Source organism: Nicotiana tabacum, chromosome 1 (assembly GCF_000715075.1).
Source record: "Nicotiana tabacum cultivar K326 chromosome 1, ASM71507v2, whole genome shotgun sequence".
Lineage (NCBI taxonomy): Eukaryota > Viridiplantae > Streptophyta > Magnoliopsida > Solanales > Solanaceae > Nicotiana > Nicotiana tabacum.
Window position 1 is genome coordinate 220,555,693 of NC_134080.1, and position 20,083 is coordinate 220,575,775.

Here is a 20,083-nt window from a genome sequence, read left to right on the forward strand (position 1 = left end):
TGCCGCAGCGGTGCTGGTACTGTTCTATATGTTTACTTTATTTCATTGTCTGCCATTATCTATTGTTGTGCTACTTCATGTGATATCTATATGATTGCCTGACATTATCTGTTAATTGAGTGTTGCGCCCGAGGGGCGGATTTCCGTGCTTATCTGCACTATTTGTTTTGCATTCATTTGCGTAACTGTTGATAAAGTCATTTTCAAAAGAGGTTTAAACTGAGCTAAGATATTTATAAAGATTTCACAGCTTCACTATTTTTCTCAAAGGATTTTTCACTGCCTCTCTATAGCATGTTGGTTGCCTTACGTGATTTCTTACTGCTCAGTTATTATTTACCTTTATTACTCACTGAGTTGGAGTACTCACTTTACTCCCTGCACCTTGTGTGCAGATGCAGGTATTTAAACACTCAGTAGCGAGTTTTGAGCCGATCAGAGGCTAAGTTATCGGAGTTTAGCAAGGTGACCGCCAGCGTTCGCGGCACCGCATTTCTTACTTTTGTTTATCAGTCCTGTTTTGTATAATTCAGACCGTGTAGTTGTATTTATACTCTAATAGATGCTTGTGACTTGTGACACCCCGGTTTGGGCTGTGTCGGGATGGTTTCTTCTATTGTCATCGTTATTTTCCGCAAATTATGGCTATTATATCATATTTAGAACTGTTTATGATATTTAACTGTTTAAAAGAAATGTTCCGTTTTGGTCTGGCTGGCCTTGTCTTCATAAGAGGCGCCATCACGATCAGGTTCGGGAATTGGGTCATGACAAGTTGGTATCAGAGCCTAGGTTACATAGGTCTCACGAGTCATGAGCAGGTTTAGTAGAGTCTCGCGGATCGGTACGGAGACGTCTATATTTATCCTCGAGAGGCTGCAGAACCTTTAGGAAAACTTCACATTCTTGAATTCTTATCGTGCGTCCTTGATTCAGCTTGAAAAGTAACTCTTGAAATTCCTTCCACGCGTTCGCATGTGCGTATGAGCACTCAGTATCAGATGTGCCTTGATGGCTTGTGATCCCCCGATCGAGGGGCGAGATGCAATCTCTGTGAGTTGATGTTGGGCCAGTCTAGAGGACTTGAGGCCGGATCTTTGCTTATGGCTTGAGCACCGAGGTGCTGATTGTGTGAGCAAGTGTTTTGAACTTATACGTTTGGTATTGCCTCTATTGATGTGAATAACGGCTGGGTAGCTACGTGATGAGTATGTTAGTACTGCGAGATGTATCTATATGACTCGGAAGTGGAAAGGAAGGTCTACTAGATGATAGATGAGCCATTAAGTGTTTGATTTCCATTGTAATTGGAGGTGTAGCCCCGAGTTATGGGCGCGTGAAGAATCTTTTCATGTCTCCTAGTTGGAGTGAAGTAAATTTCATGTTGCGGTATGAGTTCAGACTCAGGAAGATTAAGCGATTATGTAATGTGTATGACGGTGGAAGGTATACATGAATGTTATATTGAGGCAAAGCAGGCGGGTTGTCTCCTGTGGTGTTCTGAGATTGTGTGATCCTTATGTTGTCTGTTAGAAGATCTCATTCACAAGTGAAACATATGTGTTGAAATTTAAATTTGGGTCACTTAATAGAGTGGGCTTAACTGCTACGAGAGTGAATGCGAGATTTGCATAGAGTTAAAGTACCCGATGGTCGACGTTTTAAGAGCTTATGAAGGACTGAGTCTAATCTCATTATGGTATTATGGAAGCAATAAAGTATATGCGTTATTAGTTATGGTGCGTGTTTCGATCAATGGCTTTGAGCCAAGTGGGGGGAGTCTGCTATTGAATAGTTGATTGCACGATTATGTGCTCTAATGGTTCCAGTTTGAGGCGTATTTGCGAATCAGTTATGGCTCGAGTAAAGAAAATTTCAATAAAGGTTATGTTATGACTTATGGGTGTACGAGAATCGGGGAATGACTTGAGTTGTGGTTGGTAAGGAATGCTCGGTGCATGGGGCAGGAAGTTGCTTGGTTATATTGAAATGAGGTCACATTCTGCAGTGTTGGAGTGCAAATGAAACACAGGTTGTTCGGTTCATTTAATCAACCTAACTGCGGTTTGAGTAGAGTAGATGCCTCTAGAAAATGGTCCTATTGTGTTCAAAATTTTACATGCAATAATTGGAGGCTTTCAAGTTGTACTTATGGATAGAAACTCAGTTTTCCTTGGAAGACGTCAAGACTTGTGGTGTTTTCTATATTAATTGTGGGATTCTATGTATTAATGTTAGGAGGTAACGGATTTATATCCACAGGAAGTTCTTCAGAGCGAAGTATTTCGAATGTAGTGCTTTTGGAAATAATTAAGAAAGAATATCAAGTTGAAGATGAATTAGAAGGAAATTTAGATAGATGAGGTAGCTTTATAGTAGACCGAATCGGTATGGTAAGGACATGATTAATTCCTGGTGTGTGTTTGAGGTAATAAGTTCTTTCAGGTATTTTCCGGGGATGCTCTTAGGTTTTGATGGCATGCTTAGCTTGGTTGAGTTAGAAGGATTCAGTCTTGACATGTCTGATTTGTGCAAAGGGAACTTGGAGAGTTCTTGATGGTTTCCACCATAGTTAGAGAGGTATATTTTTCCTATTGGCGTGAGGAGCATGGGATGTATAGTGGTTCTATTCTAGATGGAATCAATGGGGAGTTCTTGGTTAGTGGAATGCATAGTTGCTTGTGATTCGGAAGGGATATGAAGTTCTCATGGTTATCCTAGGATGATACGGGTTATGCGGTATGTTGTGAAGGATTGAGAATCGCGTGTGTAAGGTTACAGTTTAATTCTGAGCGGAAAGTCATAGAAATTCTTAGGCAGCACAGGCAATTTCAGATGATTTGAGAAATGATCTTCGGATGATTAAAGAAATGGTAATGCTAACTGAGGTGATTTGGCGAGGGTGTATGTTTTAGGAAAAGGGCAATGTGATTAAGTTGATGGCACTTCGGTAGTATTGCGGCACTTTCTGGCTAGATCGACTGCTAATATTCGAGTCTGCTTGGTGGCATAGAAGAATTTTAGAGTATCTCCCGTGAAATGATTGGGTATTAAAGGTGTAGCATATATGTGGATGGAGAAATTGGGATCGGACCTGGTGATTCATGGGCCATGTGGATTTGGAGACGGAAGTTCTCATATTCAGGCTATGTTGTGGTTATGGATCATGTGTATCGGCACTGTTTAGCGACTATCAGGATTTGGAGACCTGGGCGGATCTTTTGTGGCTTGGTAGATTAGATCTTGGACGTGATATTGGGTTCAGACTGGTTGTCTCCGTGTTGCGTTATTCTGGGCTATTGCGCTTGGGGCTATGTCGGAAATGCCACGGGTTGGGTGGCGAGGTGCGTCGGATTATGTTCTAGTAGAGTGGTTTATATTTCAAGGACCCAGCGGACGGCTGGGAAGGATTGCCTTTCTTAATTGAGCCTTCGTGATGGATGTCAGTGCAGAGGATTCTACCACTGATTTAGTTCCGGTGTTGAGGGACTCTCCGGATGTGTTTCTTGTGGCTGGGCATGTCACCGGGCAGGGTTGTTGATTTCGGTATTGACTTGGTGCCGGGCACCGTATCGTATGGCTCCAGCAGGAGTTATAGTAGTGGGAGGAGCAGCTTCAGGCTTCCTTGATAAGGAGTTCGTTGGCAGGCCAATGTGGATGTGTGTTCTAGCGGAGTCGGCTTAGTTGGCCCCAAACTGTATTGTTGAGGGACAGGTTGATGCGACCGTTATTGAGCTTACTAGTGATCTGGGAGATCTATGAGTTACCTTCCTGTGTTGCGAGACGTTATGATTTTTGGGTTATGGGCACATATGGTGCGGTTCTATTGGGGTTCATAGTGGAAGTCAAGCGAGGAAAAGTAATAGGGTGTTGCTCGGCTAATGGCATATCGGTTATGTCCTATCGGGTTTGCGTGGTATATGTTATTTGTTTCACTGTCAAATTGTGTGTGATTGTCGATTTCGAGCATAGTGGCTTGAGGTGTTCCATGTGGAACAGTGGTTGGATAGAATCGTGCATTGCAACGAAGATTCTGTGGAGGCATGATCCTTCGGGTTAGATTTGTGTGTTCTATTTCGATGATGTGAGATGGGTCCTCAGCCTTGTGTTGCGGTGGATCTGGTGAGCTTGAGGTACAACTCTTTTATTTAAGTCATTTTCATGATTTGAGTAGGTTCGGACCGTTGCTTATTGGTGCGCGTATTACGCAAGTCGTGGCTTAGGCCTCTATTGACGTGTCATGTTACCAGAGTGGTGTGTTGGATTAGGGGAGATTGCCGGGATCATTAATGAATGCGAACGGAATTGATTTCAGCTTGTTGGAAGGATAATATCGAAGTTCGGTTCGGAAACTGCTGTGGTATTAGCCAAAAAGAGAAGCGGCTTCATGAATGGTTGATTTGGGAAAATGGTTATGGCTTACCGCATTTTTTTGTGTGATCATTGGCAGTATATGAAAGTGCTGGGGTGAGACTTTAGTTGATAAGAGTTTTTCTATTGGTATTCGGGTGCTGTGTGCAGCTGCGGTAATTAGAAGTTATCATTACAAGTGTTTAAGTCATGCGGTATATCAAATGATTGCATCTGAGATTGCAAGTATGGGTAATTACATCTTGTTCGGACTTATTCTGAATATAGATATGAGATTTTGATCTTGTGAATGATTTCAGAAGTGGAAATGTGGTTCTAAGGCCTATGGGTTAGATTGGGTTGTGAAATTTCAATTACTGTGTGTTATCGGACCTATATGAGATAGGGTAACGTGGGATCACCCCCGGGTATATGCATGGTAAGGTTATTCAACGATTGATTGGCTTTTAGAACAACTCTGGGCACGTTCGCGGACGAACGTGTGTTTAAGTGGGGGAGGATGTAACGACCCGACCGGTCGTTTTGAGCTTTTGCACTTCGCTCGCCAGTTCTCGGGCATGACTTACCCCGTGTGGTGTATTATGACTTATGTAAATCGTTGGTGTTGGGTTTCAGGTTAATCAGAATGAATTTGGAAGAACAATCTCAGTTGAAAGCTTAAAATTTGAAAGGTTTGACCAAGATTTGACTTATGTGTATTTGATCTCGGATTGAAATTTTTATGATTTGGTTAGCTCCGTTAGGTGATTAAGGACTTAGGAGTGTGATCGGAATGCATTTTGGAAGTTCGTGGAAGGTTTAGGCTTGGATTGGCGAAATTGAGATTTCGGCGCTTTCCGGTTGATAAGTGAGATTTTGACATAAAGGTCAGAATGAAATTCCGAGAGTTGCAGTAGCTTCGTTGTGTCATTAGGGATGTGTGTGCAAAATTTTAGGTCATTCGGATGAGATTTGATAGACTTTTTGAGCGAAAGCATAATTTAAGAGTTCTTGGAGTTCTTAGGCTTGGATCCTATGTTAAATTGGTGATTGGATGTTGTTGTGAGCATTCCGAAGTTTTGAGCAAGTTTGAACGATGTCATGGGATGTGTTGGTACAATTGGTTTGAAGTTCCGGGAGTTCCGGGTAGGTTCCGGGATGTTTTAGTGCAAAAATCATAGCCGTAGCAGTTCCACAGGGGTTGCAGGCCCCGGAACTCACTCACGCGGTCCGCACAAAAATAAGTGCGCCCGCGGAGAGTGCTGTGCGGACCGCACAAAAGAGGACGCGACCGCGGTGAAGAACCTTCCCGCTGGTCCTACTTCGGAAGCTCAGATCTTTTGATCTACAAGGAATTTTGAGGTGATTCAAAAACAAAAGTTGTATCTCTTCGTGTCTAGTTTCCACAAAGATAAAGATATCTAAATTTGGACATCCGTATCTAAAGTTATGGTCAAAATACTAAAGCCTATCACTGTAGAGGAAGGCATGTGCGGCCGCGGTTGTTTTTGCGTGGACCGCACTGGCTAGCGCGGTCCGCGGTTGATTTGATGCGGCCCACGGTGGCTGAAATCTGAGGGGTACTCTATAAATACGAGGTTTTGGGTTTTATTTGATATTTTGACCTAGAGAACTCGGATTTTGGCGATTTTTCGAAGGTTTTTCAAGAAATTTATCGGGGTAAGTGATTCTAACTCAGATTTGGCTAGAGTATATGAATATATTATTGAATTCATCATTTAATCCATGATTTGGAATGGAATTTGGGAAGAAAATGGTGAAACCTTTCAAAAATGAAAAATGATGATTTGAAGGGCCAAATGGTATCAGAATTGGATAATTTTTGTATAATTAGACTCGTGAGAGCATAAGGATTCTAGTTTTGTGAATTTTGTCAAATTTCGAGACGTGGGCCCGGGGCTCGGGTTTGGTAAATTCAGGAATCGCGCCCTTTATTAGTTGTGTTCGCTTGGGCTTTGTTCCCTTAGCATATTGTGACGTATTCGTTCTGATATTGGATAGATTCGACGCACGTGGAGGCCGATTTGAGGGGCAAAGGCATCGCGAGCTAGAGATTTTGCCGGTTCGAGGTGAGTAATGATTGTAAATGATATCTTGAGGGTTTGAAACCCCGGATTTGCACATCGTAATGCTGTATTGAGGTGAGACATGCGCTGAATGACGAGCGTGGGGTCTTTCACTATCGGGGATTGTGACTTGGTCCTTCCCGATTGATGATTTTACCACGTATTTAACTGAAAACTAATTATTATCATCATTATTTGGGCTGAATGCCATCTTTGGGCCTAGTGCCAGCTATTTGAACCCTTCGGGGATTGTTGTTTGATATTTCCTCACTGTTTGATTATATAGATTTGATGCCATGAGATGGCTTGATATTGCGCTTGGGTCGTAAGGGACCCCTCCCGGAGTCTGCACACCCTCAGTGAGCGCCGTCGATGATAAATGGATCGGACTGCACGCCGCAGCGATATATGGATCGGGCTGCATGCCGTAGCGGTGCTGGTACTGTTTTATGTGTTTACTTTATTTCATTGTTTGCCATTATCTGTTGTTGTGCTACTTCATGTGATATCTATCTGATTGTCTGACATTATCTGTTAATAGAGTGTTGCGCCCGAGGGGCGGATTTCTGTGCTTATCTGCACTATTTGTATTGCATTCATTTGCGTAACTGTTGATAAAGTCATTTTCAAAAGAGGTTTAAACTGAGCTAAGATATTTCTAAGATTTCACAGCTTCACTATATTTGTCAAAGGGTTTTTCACTACCTCTCTACAGCATGTTGGTTGCCTTACGTGATTTCTTACTGCTCAGTTGTTATTTACCTTTATTACTCACTGAGTTGGAGTACTCACTTTACTCCCTGCACCTTGTGTGCAGATGCAGGTATTTAAACACTCAGTAGCGGGTTTTGAGCCGATCGGAGGCTAAGTTATCGGAGTTTAGCAAGGTGACCGCCAGCGTTCGCGGCACCGCATTTCTTCCTTTTGTTTATCAATACTGTTTTGTATAATTCAGACCGTGTAGTTGTATTTATACTCTAATAGATGCTCACGACTTGTGACACCCCGGTTTGGGCTGTGTCGGGGTGGTTTCTTCTATTGTCATCGTTATTTTCCGCAAATTATGGCTATTATATCATGTTTAGAACTGTTTATAATATTTAACTGTTTAAAAGAAATGTTCCGTTTTGGTCTGGCTGGCCTTGTCTTCACGAGAGACACCATCATGACCGGGTTCGGGAATTGGGTCGTGACAAACGGTCATGGTGAGGCGGTGATTATTATTCCTTAGGTCGCTTTCGATGGGCCAACAAAATATTAGGCGGTCCGGGTCTGGTTACCCGGGCTCATGCAGAACACATGGGTTATAACACATGAAAATTTGAGAATCGGGCTGAATTTCTATTTTAAGATCCTAGAACGCCAAAAAACGAGTAACGGTCATGGAGAGGTGGTGATTATTGTTCCTTAGGTCATTTTTAATGGGCCAAAAATAGGTTGGTCTGGTCTGGTCTCCTAGCCCATGCAGAAGGTGTGGGCTATAACACATGGAAATCTGGAAATACGGCGGACTACTAGTTTTATGCCTCTAAAATGCCATAAAATAATGGTCATGGCGAGGCGGTGACTATTTTTCCTTAGGTTATTTTTGATGACCCGGCAAAATTATAGGCGATCCTGCCCGAGCCCATGCAGAAGGCGTTGCTATAGCACACGAAAATTCTGGGAGTCGGACGGCCATGGCGAGGCGGTGAATATTTTTCATTAGGTTGTCTTTTAAGGGCCGAAATAATTTTAGGCTATTCAATTCCGGACACCCGTGCCCGCACAAAAGGCATGGGATATATCACACGAAAATCTGAAAAGAAGGCGAAATTCAAGTTTTATGACACTAAAATGCCAAAAAAAAGAGTAACGGTCATGCCGAAGTAGTGGCTTTTGTTCTTTAGGTTGGTATTATGGTTGACAAAATTTTAGGCGGTCTAGGTCCGGTTGTTTGGGCCCATGCAAAATGCGTAAGCTATAGTACACGCAAATCTGGGAATCAGGCGAAATTCCAGTTTTATGGCCTTAAAATGCCAAAAAATGAGTGACAATCATGGTGAGTCGGTGATTATTGCTCCTTATGTCATTTTTTATGGATCGGCAAAATTTTAGGCGCTCCAGATCCAGTCGCCTGGGCCCAAGTATAAGGCGTGAGTTATAGCACACGAAAATCTGAGAATCAGAAGAATTTCAATTTTATGGCCCTCAAACACCAAAAAACGAGTAATGGTCATGGCAAAGAGATGACTATTGTTCATTAGGTCATTTTAAATGGGCCAACAAAATCTTACGTTGTCCGGGTCCGGTCACTCGGGGCCATACAGAAGGCGTGGGCAATAACACATAAAAACCTGAGAGTTGGACAGAATTTCAGTTTTATTGCCCTCAAACGCCAAAAAATGAGTAACGGTCAGAGCAAGATCGTGACTTTTGTTCACTAGGTCATTTTTTATGGGTCGACAAATTTTTAGGCAGTACGGGTCCGGTCACCGGGCCCATACAAAAGGCGTGGATTATAGCACACGAAAATTTGGGAAGCGAGAGAAATTCTAGTTTTATGGCCCTAAAAAGTCAAAAAATAATTAAAAATCATAGAGAGGTGGTGACTATTATCCCTTAGGTCATTTTTGAGGGCCGACAAAATTTTAGGCGGTCCACATCTGGTCGCCCTGGCCCATACAGAAGGCGTGGGCTATAGCACATAAAAATTGAGAATCGGGCGAAATTCAATTTTTATGGCCCTAAACCTCAAATAAACGAGTAATGGTCATGGCGAGACGGTGACTATTGTTACTTAGGTCATTTTTTATGGGCCGGAAAAATTTTAGACGGTCCGGTTCCGGTCACCAAAGACCATGTAGAAGGCGTGGGCTATAACACTCGAAAATTTGGAAATCGAGTGCAATTTCAATTTTATGGCCCTAAAAAGCCAAAAAACGAGTAACGATTGTGGTGAGGTGGTGACTATTGTTCCTTAGGTCGCTTTTGATGGGCCGAAAAAATTTTAGACGGTCCAGGTCCGATCGCTTGAGCCCGTGCAGAAGGCGTAGGCTGTAACACATGAAAAATTTAGGAATCGGGCGGAATTCTAGTTTTATGGCCCTAAAATGCCAAAAACTAAGTAACGGTCATGGCAAGGTGGTGAGTATTGTTCTTTAGGTTGGTATTATGGTTGACAAAATTTTAGGCGGTCTAGGTCCGGTTGTTTGGGCCCATGCAAAATGCGTAAGCTATAGTACACGCAAATCTGGGAATCAGACGAAATTCCAGTTTTATGGCCTTAAAATGCCAAAAAATGAGTGACAATCATGGTGAGTCGGTGATTATTGCTCTTTATGTCATTTTTTATGGATCGGCAAAATTTTAGGCGCTCCAGATCCAGTCGCCTGGGCCCAAGTATAAGGCGTGAGTTATAGCACACGAAAATCTGAGAATCAGAAGAATTTCAATTTTATGGCCCTCAAACACCAAAAAACGAGTAATGGTCATGGAAAAGCGATGACTATTGTTCATTAGGTCATTTTAAATGGTCCAACAAAATCTTACGTTGTCCGGGTCCGGTCACTCGGGCTCATGCAGAAGGCGTGGGCAATAACACATAAAAACCTGAGAGTTGGACAGAATTTCAGTTTTATTGCCCTCAAACGCCAAAAAATGAGTAACGGTCAGAGCAAGACCGTGACTTTTGTTCACTAGGTCATTTTTCATGGGTCGACAAATTTTTAGGCAGTACGGGTCCGGTCACCGGGCCCATACAAAAGGCGTGGATTATAGGAAGCGAGCGAAATTCTAGTTTTATGGCCCTAAAAAGTCAAAAAATAATTAAAAATCATAGAGAGGTGGTGACTATTATCCCTTAGGTCATTTTTGAGGGCCGACAAAATTTTAGGCGGTCCAAATCTGGTCGCCCTGGCCCATACAGAAGGCATGGACTATAGCACATGAAAATTGAGAATCGGGCGAAATTCAATTTTTATGGCCCTAAACCTCAAATAAATGAGTAATGGTCATGGCGAGACGGTGACTATTGTTACTTAGGTCATTTTTTATGGGCCGACAAAATTTTAGGCGGTCTGGTTCCAGTCACCAAAGACCATGTAGAAGGCGTGGGCTATAACACTCGAAAATTTGGAAATCGAGTGCAATTTCAGTTTTATGGCCCTAAAAAGCCAAAAAACGAGTAACGATTGTGGTGAGGTGGTGACCATTGTTCCTTAGGTCGCTTTTGATGGGCCGAAAAAATTTTAGACGGTCCGGGTCCGATCGCTTGAGCCCGTGCAGAAGGCGTAGGCTGTAACACATGAAAAATTTAGGAATCGGGCGGAATTCCAGTTTTATGGCCCCAAAACGCCAAAAACTAAGTAACAGTCATGGCGCGGCGGCGAGTATTGTTCCTTAGGTTATTTTTATGAGCCGGTAAAATTTTAGTCGGTCCGGGTCTGGTCGCACGAGCCCATGAAGAGGCATGAGATATAGCACACGAAAATTTTGGAAATCGGGCGAAATTCTAGTTTTATGATTCTAAAATGCCAAAAACGAGTAATGGTCATGGCGAGGCGATGACTATTGTTCCTTAGGTCGTTTTTAATGGGTTGGCAAAAATTTATGCGGTCCGGATCCGGTCGTCCAGGCACATGCAGAAGGACATAAAAATCTTGGAATCGGGCGAAATTTCAGTTTTATGGCCCGAAGAATGTTAATAGAGAAGTAATGATTATTATTCATTAGGTCGTTTCTGATGGGCCCACATAATTTTAGGCGATTCAGGATTGGTCGCCCGACTTCATTAAGATGTCATAGACACTAACACACCAAAAATTGAAAATCGTTCTAAATTCCTGTTTCGTGGCATAAAATGCCAATAAACGATACTTTATCATCGAGATTTATTTATAATTGCCTTATTATAGTGTCTGATTCTATAAATATTTTATACCATTAATGCAAGTAATTCATTTCTATGAATAATTAACTTGTGAATTATCTATCCGCTTGTTACCAACAATACCGTATGGTAATTGTGTTGGCGCCTGTTTCGTTCGAATTATTTGTTTCTAATTGCTCAAACAAATGATTAATATATCACTGATGTGAGTCTTTTTGGAGTACGAGCGTCAAACTAATTAATATTTAGTTTAAATTTTGATATAAAAGTTCAATCTTCTTAAAAATAATTTTTATATATTTTAAAACTACATAAAAATATTATAAGCCACAATTGTTAATAATTCAAAATATTTGCAAAAAATATATGGTCAAACAAAATCTGGCTTATAATAAGTGATCAATTTGCTTTGGACACACCTATTAAGGAAATATTAAATTCTAGATGAAAATAGTTAGTGTGATTAAACTACTCTTTATTAAATGTTGCACCATAGTTATAGTAGCACTTACTTCTCTTCTCAAATGTGAGAAGTAAATGACTTTTTAGGGATACGTACATAGGGCAATAGGCGACCTATTAATTCAAACTTTTACCTGTGTTATTATAATTAAAAGGTTGAGAAATGATATTGTATAACCGCTCTTAAAATAATAGCCGAAACATTTATATTTTTTGTATATAAAAAAAATATACAAATTTTATAAACTTTTGTTACTAAGAATATAAATAGTTTCGGTTGTGGATTGAACGTGATCTTTGCCCATTAACGTTTGGTGAAAGTGTTTAGTTAGTTTCATCAGTTTCTTAGAAGTGGTGCTATATTCTACTAAGATGGTTCTGTTTTATATCCAATTTCACTTAGCCATATATATTTTCTCAGAATTCACTTTCATATGATTTGCAATTATATATTTCTTCAAATCAGTGTTGACCGAATTATACCACTGACCTTTATATAGAGCTGGAACTGCTAACTAGGATAAAAAAAAAATTAATAAGAAGTTGATTAAATAAGATTATTTTTGATAATTATAAATTAATTTGTGATGAGCTAAAATGTAATCATAAACTATAATATAGTCATTAATAATTTGACTAAACTCTTGCACGAATTCGAAGTAACTTTTAGGGGTTGTTTTATTTGGAAGCAAGTCATGCAGAAAATATAATTTGGAGATTAGTAATGTAGAAATAAGTAAGGTAAAAATTGTAAAGCAGAGATTATTTTTTACTGAATATTTGATTTATTGTATTAAAAATAGGATATATAATGTACATTTTAAATTTGTTTTTTATTAAAAAATATACAAAATTTTGTTTACAACTATATTCGTGATATTATAGGGCATTTCTATTTCATTTAACTCGGTTAAAAGAAACAACATTTGGTGACCTTACCTTTTGCTCTGTCTTTGCGGATATGGGGAGAAAGTGGCATCTAGGTGGTTTCTCATGTCATGGAATATCATAGTTTAGTGGAATTTTCATAAATTAGAGCTTAGTAATTATAATTTGTCTAATTATAATTTGTAGCTATTATTCAATTGTTACTAACTTGTATTCAAACGCACAACGAATATAACAAGTGTCAATTGTATTTGTTCGCGCAATAAATACAACCTGTATCAACTGTATTCGTTCACGCAATTGTCTTCATTCGCGCAATAAATACAACATGTATCAATTGTAACCAAGGTGAAATACAAGGGTGTACAACTTCTATCGACTGTATACATGGGTGTATACAAATGATACCACCTATATTGACCATATTCATTCGCGCAACGAATACAACTAAGGCGAAATATAGAAATACAGAAAAATAAAATTGTCACGACCCTAATTTTTCTACATGGGATGTCGTGACGGCACCTAGTGTCTAAGACTAGGTAAGCCTAACAACATGCACAATAATTGAAATAACAGTAGATATAAGTCTCAAACTCAACCGCTGTATAAAAACAACATTACAACTTAGCATATACAAATCCCGGGAACCGGCGTAATACAAATCACAAGCTCTAAGTATGAATAGTGGATAATCCTATACATCATGTCTATATATAAAGGATAATGAAATAAGAGATCTAGAGAGAGGGGGACTCCGAGGCCTGCGGACGCCGGCAGCTATACCTTGAAGTCTTTGCAATAGAATCCCAACTAGTGTCTGGACTGGTAAGAAGTACCTGGATCTATACAAAAATATGTGCAGAAGAGTAGCATGAGTACACCACAATGGTATTCAATAAGTACCAAGTGTAACCTCAGTAGATTAGTGACAAGGTCAGGTCAGGGCCCTACTGAAAATAATAAAAAACTGAACAAATGTAGGTAGTATAATAAAGACAACAATGAAATTAAAACAACGAATAATATAACAAGATTAGCTACATAGAACTAAGCAAATATTGCAATACGGAGAAAGACAATTAATAGTATGCTACATAAACAACAATCAAAGACAAGTACAAAAGAATGAAAAAAATATCAACAAGAGTCACTACCAAGGTATCGCCTCGTAGTCTCAAATCAATAAAATAAATCACAATCTTTTCTTTATATCACTGCGGGAGCCTTTACATTTAGTTTTGAAAATTATTAGTTTCAAAATAGCATCCCGCATTTTATCCCACCTTATCACATGGCATGGCTTCTAGTAGTTCCCCTACTAGCCACGCATACCAAGCCCACCTTATCTCATCGTATGCATTTCAACACCCAGACCTTATACCACCACATGCGTTTTAATATCATAACATATCACAAATCACACCTCAAGTTTCCAATATCACAGTTGTCAGAGAAACCAAACAATAACAGAATTTCACAATAAGGAACTCACCGCTCAACCACAATGTACACAAAGTCCCAACAATAATAACTGAAAGAATAACTCAATAAAATGATATTTCACAACTTAACACTTTGCCTCAATAGAAATTACGGTCTTTGCAACTCAATACCAATTTCAACAACAAGATATTCCAAGAAATAGCAATTTCAAGTAAGAATTCAACAGATAAATAATGAATACAAATAAGGAAATAAGAATTTCAACTAAACATGTAGCAGAATTAGCAAGTAAGAGATAAGACAAGTAGACATGTCAAATTAGATAAAATATGATGACTATAACATGTTAAGGCAACTCAATTAAAGCAGGAAAGGAATCTACATAGCTAACAACCGGCAATTTCCATATTTATCCTATGTACACACTCATCACCTTGCGTACCCAGTTCTTACACATCACAATTATCACAGGCAATACCAATCGTAAGGAAAATTCCTCCACACAAAGTTAGGTAAGTCACTTACCTCAAACCACACTAAATTAATCCACTAGAAGGCCTTTCTGTCGATTTTCCAACTCCAAACGGTTCGAATATATCCAAAATAATTTCACACTATAAATATAGCTATAGGAAACTAATTCAAATAATGAAATTACGAACTTTGCAAAGGCTTGAAAAAATCGATCCAAAAAGTCAATCCGGGCCCATGTTTCGGGATCCGACCAAAATTACAAAATTCGAACACCCATTCGATATTGAGTCAACCCATATAAGAATACCCAAATCCAACCTCAATTCGCCTTTCAAAACTCAAAAATTTAGCCCAAGGAGTTTCTACCGTTTTCCCCCAATTTAAAACTCCAAAGCACTAATTAAATAAAGAAATTATTAATAGAAATATGTAAATTAATCAAACCCGCGAGAAAATCACCTCCTACCGAGCTCCCTAAGTCCAAAAATGAATTATAAATCAAACCTTCGGATTTTTCCCTTTTCTTCCTAGTTAAATCGCACTGCGACCCAACTGCCGCATCTGCGGATATTCCATCGCAGGTACAGCCTTAACTTAACTCCTCACTCTTTGCTTCTGCAGGAAAAAGGCCACATCTGCGTATGCGCACCTGCAGTGAAAAATGTCGCACATGCGACCACTGTCGCTCTTGTGCTTCTCTCCTTCGCAGAAGCGAAGTCGCTTCTGCGGATCTCTTTCCGCTTCTGCAACCTAGCTGTACATGGACAACTCCACACCTGCAATCTCTACCTCGCTTTGTGATCCCGCACCTGCGGCCAATCCCTCCGCAGGTGCGAAGACACCAGAGGCTGCAAATCTTCAGCAAGTTCTACAAGTTCAAATTGTTCGGGATTCAATCCGAATCACACCCGGGGCCCCAGGATCCCGTCCAAATATACCAACTAGTACCAAAATACGTAACAGACCTAGTCGAGGCCAAAAATCACATCAAACAATATAAATTCTACGAATCGCAACCCAAATTCAAGCCTAAGAAATTATGAACTTCTGAATTACGAATCTAATGTCGATTCATACCAAAACAACTCCGATTGACTTTAAATTCTGCAGACAAGTCATAAATGACATCACAGACCTATTCCAACATCCGAAACTGGGATTCGACCCCGATATTAATAAAGTCAACACCCGGTCAAACTTTTCAAAATCTTCCAACTTTTCAACTTTCGCCAAATCATGCTAAAACGACCTACGAACCTCCAAATCAACATCTGGGCATGCTCCTAAGACCAGAATCACATACGGAGCTATCGGAAACATCCAACTCAGAGATTATGTGTCCCGTTTCACTCCAGAACTCCCCCGAAACTAAAACCAAACACCCAACAAGTTACATAACCATAATATAGTATAGAGGAATCATGATTTAGGTGATCGAGGCTAAAATACTCAAAATGATCGGCTGGGTCGTACATCCTCCCCCTCTTAAAAGAGATGTTCGTCCTCGAACAAGTATAGAGACATACCTGAAGTGGTGAAAAGATGAAGATAACGGCTACACATATCATGCTCGGTCTCCTAAGTCGCCTTCTCGACTGGCTGACCCATCCACTGAACCTTCATTGAAGCAATTTTCTTCGACCTCAACTTTTAAACCTGCCTGTCAAATATAGTTACTGGCTCCTCAACATAAGACAAATCCTTGTCTAACTGGACTAAGATGAAGTCTAACACATAAGACGGATCACCGTGATAATTTCGGAGCATAAAAACATGGAATACTAGATGAACTATAGTTAGACTGGGCCGTAGTGCAAGCCGGTAGGCCACCTCTTCAACCCTCTCAAGTATCTCAAATGGTCCGTATACCTAGGGCTCAACTTGCCCTTCTTTTCGAACCTCATAACACCCTTTATGGGCGAAACCCGGAGCAAGAACAACTCCCCAACCATGAATGCAACATCGCGAACCTTCTGATCCGTATAACTCTTCTGTCTATATTGGGAGGTACGAAGTCGATCGTTAATCAATTTAACCTTCTCTAAAGCATCCTAAACCAAGTCTGTACCCAATACCCTAGCCTCACCCGACTCAAACTAACCCATCGGAGACCGACACCATCTACTATACAAAGGCTCATATGGAGCCATCTGAATGCTCGACTGGTAGTTGTTGTTGTAGGCAAACTCCGCGAGCGGAAAGAATTGATCCCAAGAACCCCCGAACTCCATCACACATGCACGAAGAATATCCTCCAATATCTGAATAATGCAATCAGACTGTCAGTCCGTCTGAGGGTGAAATGTTGTACTCAACTCCACCCACATGCCTAACTCATGCTGAACGGATTTCCAAAACCATTATGTAAACTACGTACCCCAATCAAAGATGATGGATACTGGCACGCCATGAAGCCTGACAATCTCGCGAATATAGACCTGAGCCAGCTGCTTAGAAGAATAAGTAGTCACCACCGGAATGAAATGAGCCAACTTGGTCAACTTATCCACACTCACCCAAACTGCATCAAACTTCCTCTGAGCCTATGAGAGCTCAACAATAAAATCCATAGTAATCTGCTATCATTTCCACTATGGAATCTCTAACCTCTGAAGCAATCCACCCGGCCGTTGATGCTCATACTTCACCTGCTGACAATTTAAGCACCAAACTACATATTCCACTATGTCATTCTTCATCCGCCTCCCCCATTAGTGTTGCCTCAAGTTCTGATACATCTTGGAGGAAACCAGATGAATGCAGTGCCGCAAACTATGAGCCTTGTAGAGAATCAACTCACGCAAGCCACCTATGTTGAGCGCACATAGCCTAGCCTGCATCCGTAACACACCATCATCCCCAATAGTGACCTCCTTGGCATTGTCGTGTTGAACCGTGTCCTTCAGGACAAGCATATGGGGGTTGTCATACTGACGCTCTCTGATACAGTCATATAGAAAGACTGAGAAACCACACAAGCCAAGACTTGACTCAACTCAAAAACATCCAATCTAAAAAACTGGTTGGCCAAGGCCTGAACATCCAAGGCTAATGGCCTCTGTGCTACCAGTAGATATGGTAAACTGCCCAAGCTCTCTGCCTTGCGACTCAAGGCATCGGCCACCATATTGGCCTTCTCGAGATAATATAGAATGATGATATCATAGTCCTTAAACAATTATAACCACCTCCGTTGCCGCAAGTTAAAATCCTTCTATTTGAACAAATGCTGTAGACTCCGGTGGTCGGTATAGATCTCATAAGGGACATCATACAAATATTGCTGCCAAATCATCAAGGCATGAAAAATAGCTGCTAACTCAAGGTTGTGGACATGATAGTTCTTCTCATGCACCTTCAGCTATCTAGACGCGTAGGCGATAACCCTACTATCCTGCATCAATACTGTGCCAAGACCAATATACGACGCATCACAATACATAGTATAAGACCCTAAACTTGTAGGCAACACCAACACATGGTTGTAGTCAAAGCAGTCTTGAGCTGTTTAAAGCTCTCCTCACACTCCTCGGTCAACCTGAACGGAGCACCCTCCTGGGTCAATCTGGTCATTAATGCAGGAATAGATGAGAAACCCTCTATGAATTGATGATAATACCCTACCAAACTAAGAGAACTCCGGATCTTAGTAGCTGAAGACGGTCTGAGCCAACTCTACATTGCTTTAATCTTCTTTGGATCTACATTATTCCCCTCACTCGACACTAATGACCTAAATATTCTACCGAATCAAGCCAGAATTCAGTTGGATCACGGTCCTCAAGTGTTTCTCATGATCCTTCTAGCTCGGGAGTACACCAAAATGTCGTCAATAAATACAATGATGAATAAGACGAGATAGGGTTGGAATACACTATTCATCAAGTGCATGAATGTTGTTGGGGCATTGGTCAACCTAAATGACATAACAAGGAACTCATAATGACCATACCGAGTCCTGAAGGCAGTCTTCGGGATATCTGGCTCCCGAATCTTCAACTGATGATAGCCTGGACGTAAGTCAATCTTTGAGAATACTCTGGCACCTTATAGTTGATCAAATAGGTCATCAATGCGTGGCAATGGATGCCTGTTCTTCACTATGACCTTGTTCAACTAGCGATAATCTGTACACATATGTATAGAACCATTATTCTTTACTATGAACAAGATTGGAGCACCCCATGGCGACACACTGGGCCGATTGAAGCCATTATCAAGAAATTATTGCAACTGCTCATTTAATTCTTTCAGCTCTGTTGGGGCCATACGATAGGGTGGAATAGAAATGGGATGAGTGACTGGTAACAAATCAATGCCAAAATCGACATCTTTGTCAGGCGGCATGCCCATAAGATCCACCAGAAATACATCTAGATAATCCCTCACTACCAAAACTGACTCCATGGTAGGAGTATCAACACTGACATCCCTTATGAAGGCTAGATAAGCATTACACCCCTTCTCAACCATGCGATGAGCATTTAGAAATGGGATAACCCTGCTAGGAACATAATCTAAAGCACCTCTCCACTCTATCCGTGGTAACCCTGGCATAGCCAGCGTCACAATCTTAGCATGATAATCGAGAATAGTATGATAGGGAGACACCCAGTCCATGCCCAAAGTAATATCAAAATCTACCATACCGAGCAACAATAAATCAGCTTTTGTCTCAAAACTACCGAGAATAACTAAACACGATCGATATACACGGCCAACAACAATAGAATCTCCCACGGGTGTGGACATATAGACATGAGAACTCAAAGAATCACGGGATACACCTAATTATGGAGAAAAGTAAGATGATACATAGGAATAAGTGGAGCCTGGATCAAATAAAACTGATGCATCTCTATGACAGACCAGAACAATACCTATGATGACTGAGTCGGATGCAATTGCTTCCATCCTAGCAGGAAAGAGCATAATATCTGGCATGACCTTCCCCTCTAGGGTGGCCTTTACCTGCCCGACCTCCATCTCTAGCTGGTTGTGCATGTGGAGTGACAACTGGTGCGTAACCATGACCTGGTGGAATACGTGGAGCCTGAGTAGTATATGGAGGTGCACCCCTCCTAAGTCTAGGGCAATCCTCGCCATATGACGAGTGTCACCACACCCAAAAAAAAGCTTTCGAAGGACGTGGCTATTGTGGCTGGATCGGGCCTTATCGGCTGGACTAATCGCTGAAAGCACCCCATGCATGAGGTGCACTAGAAAATAGCGATGCATAATAGGGAACCTGAGGCCTAGAAGTGCTGGAATACCGCTGGAAGCTGGAAGTGATGAATGAATAGGGTGACTCACATAGCCCCTACCATGACGAGCTGGAACTGGGGCACAGGCACCATTACATGTGCCAAAATCTCGAGGCCTCTTGGCCTCCCTCTCCTCTCTCTCCCGGGCCTACATATCCTCCAATCTCCTAGCGATCTCCACTACCTGTTGGTATGTGATGTCCATCTCCAACTCTTGGGCCATACTAAATCTGATACTAGGG

The 20,083-nt window shown here is 41.0% G+C and overlaps 1 protein-coding gene across 1 annotated transcript; it reads right to left on the reverse strand.

Annotated features, from left to right (window-relative positions):
- Positions 1-18,646: 18,646 nt before the first annotated feature.
- On the reverse strand, positions 18,647-19,521 carry LOC142164825 (uncharacterized). The gene is made up of 3 exons (XM_075223569.1): positions 19,458-19,521; positions 18,887-19,364; positions 18,647-18,704 (listed from the first exon to the last, which is right to left on the reverse strand). Exons 1-3 carry the CDS (start codon positions 19,519-19,521, stop codon positions 18,647-18,649), a joined length of 600 nt encoding a protein of 199 aa, XP_075079670.1.
- Between the last annotated feature and the right edge of the window lie 562 nt (positions 19,522-20,083).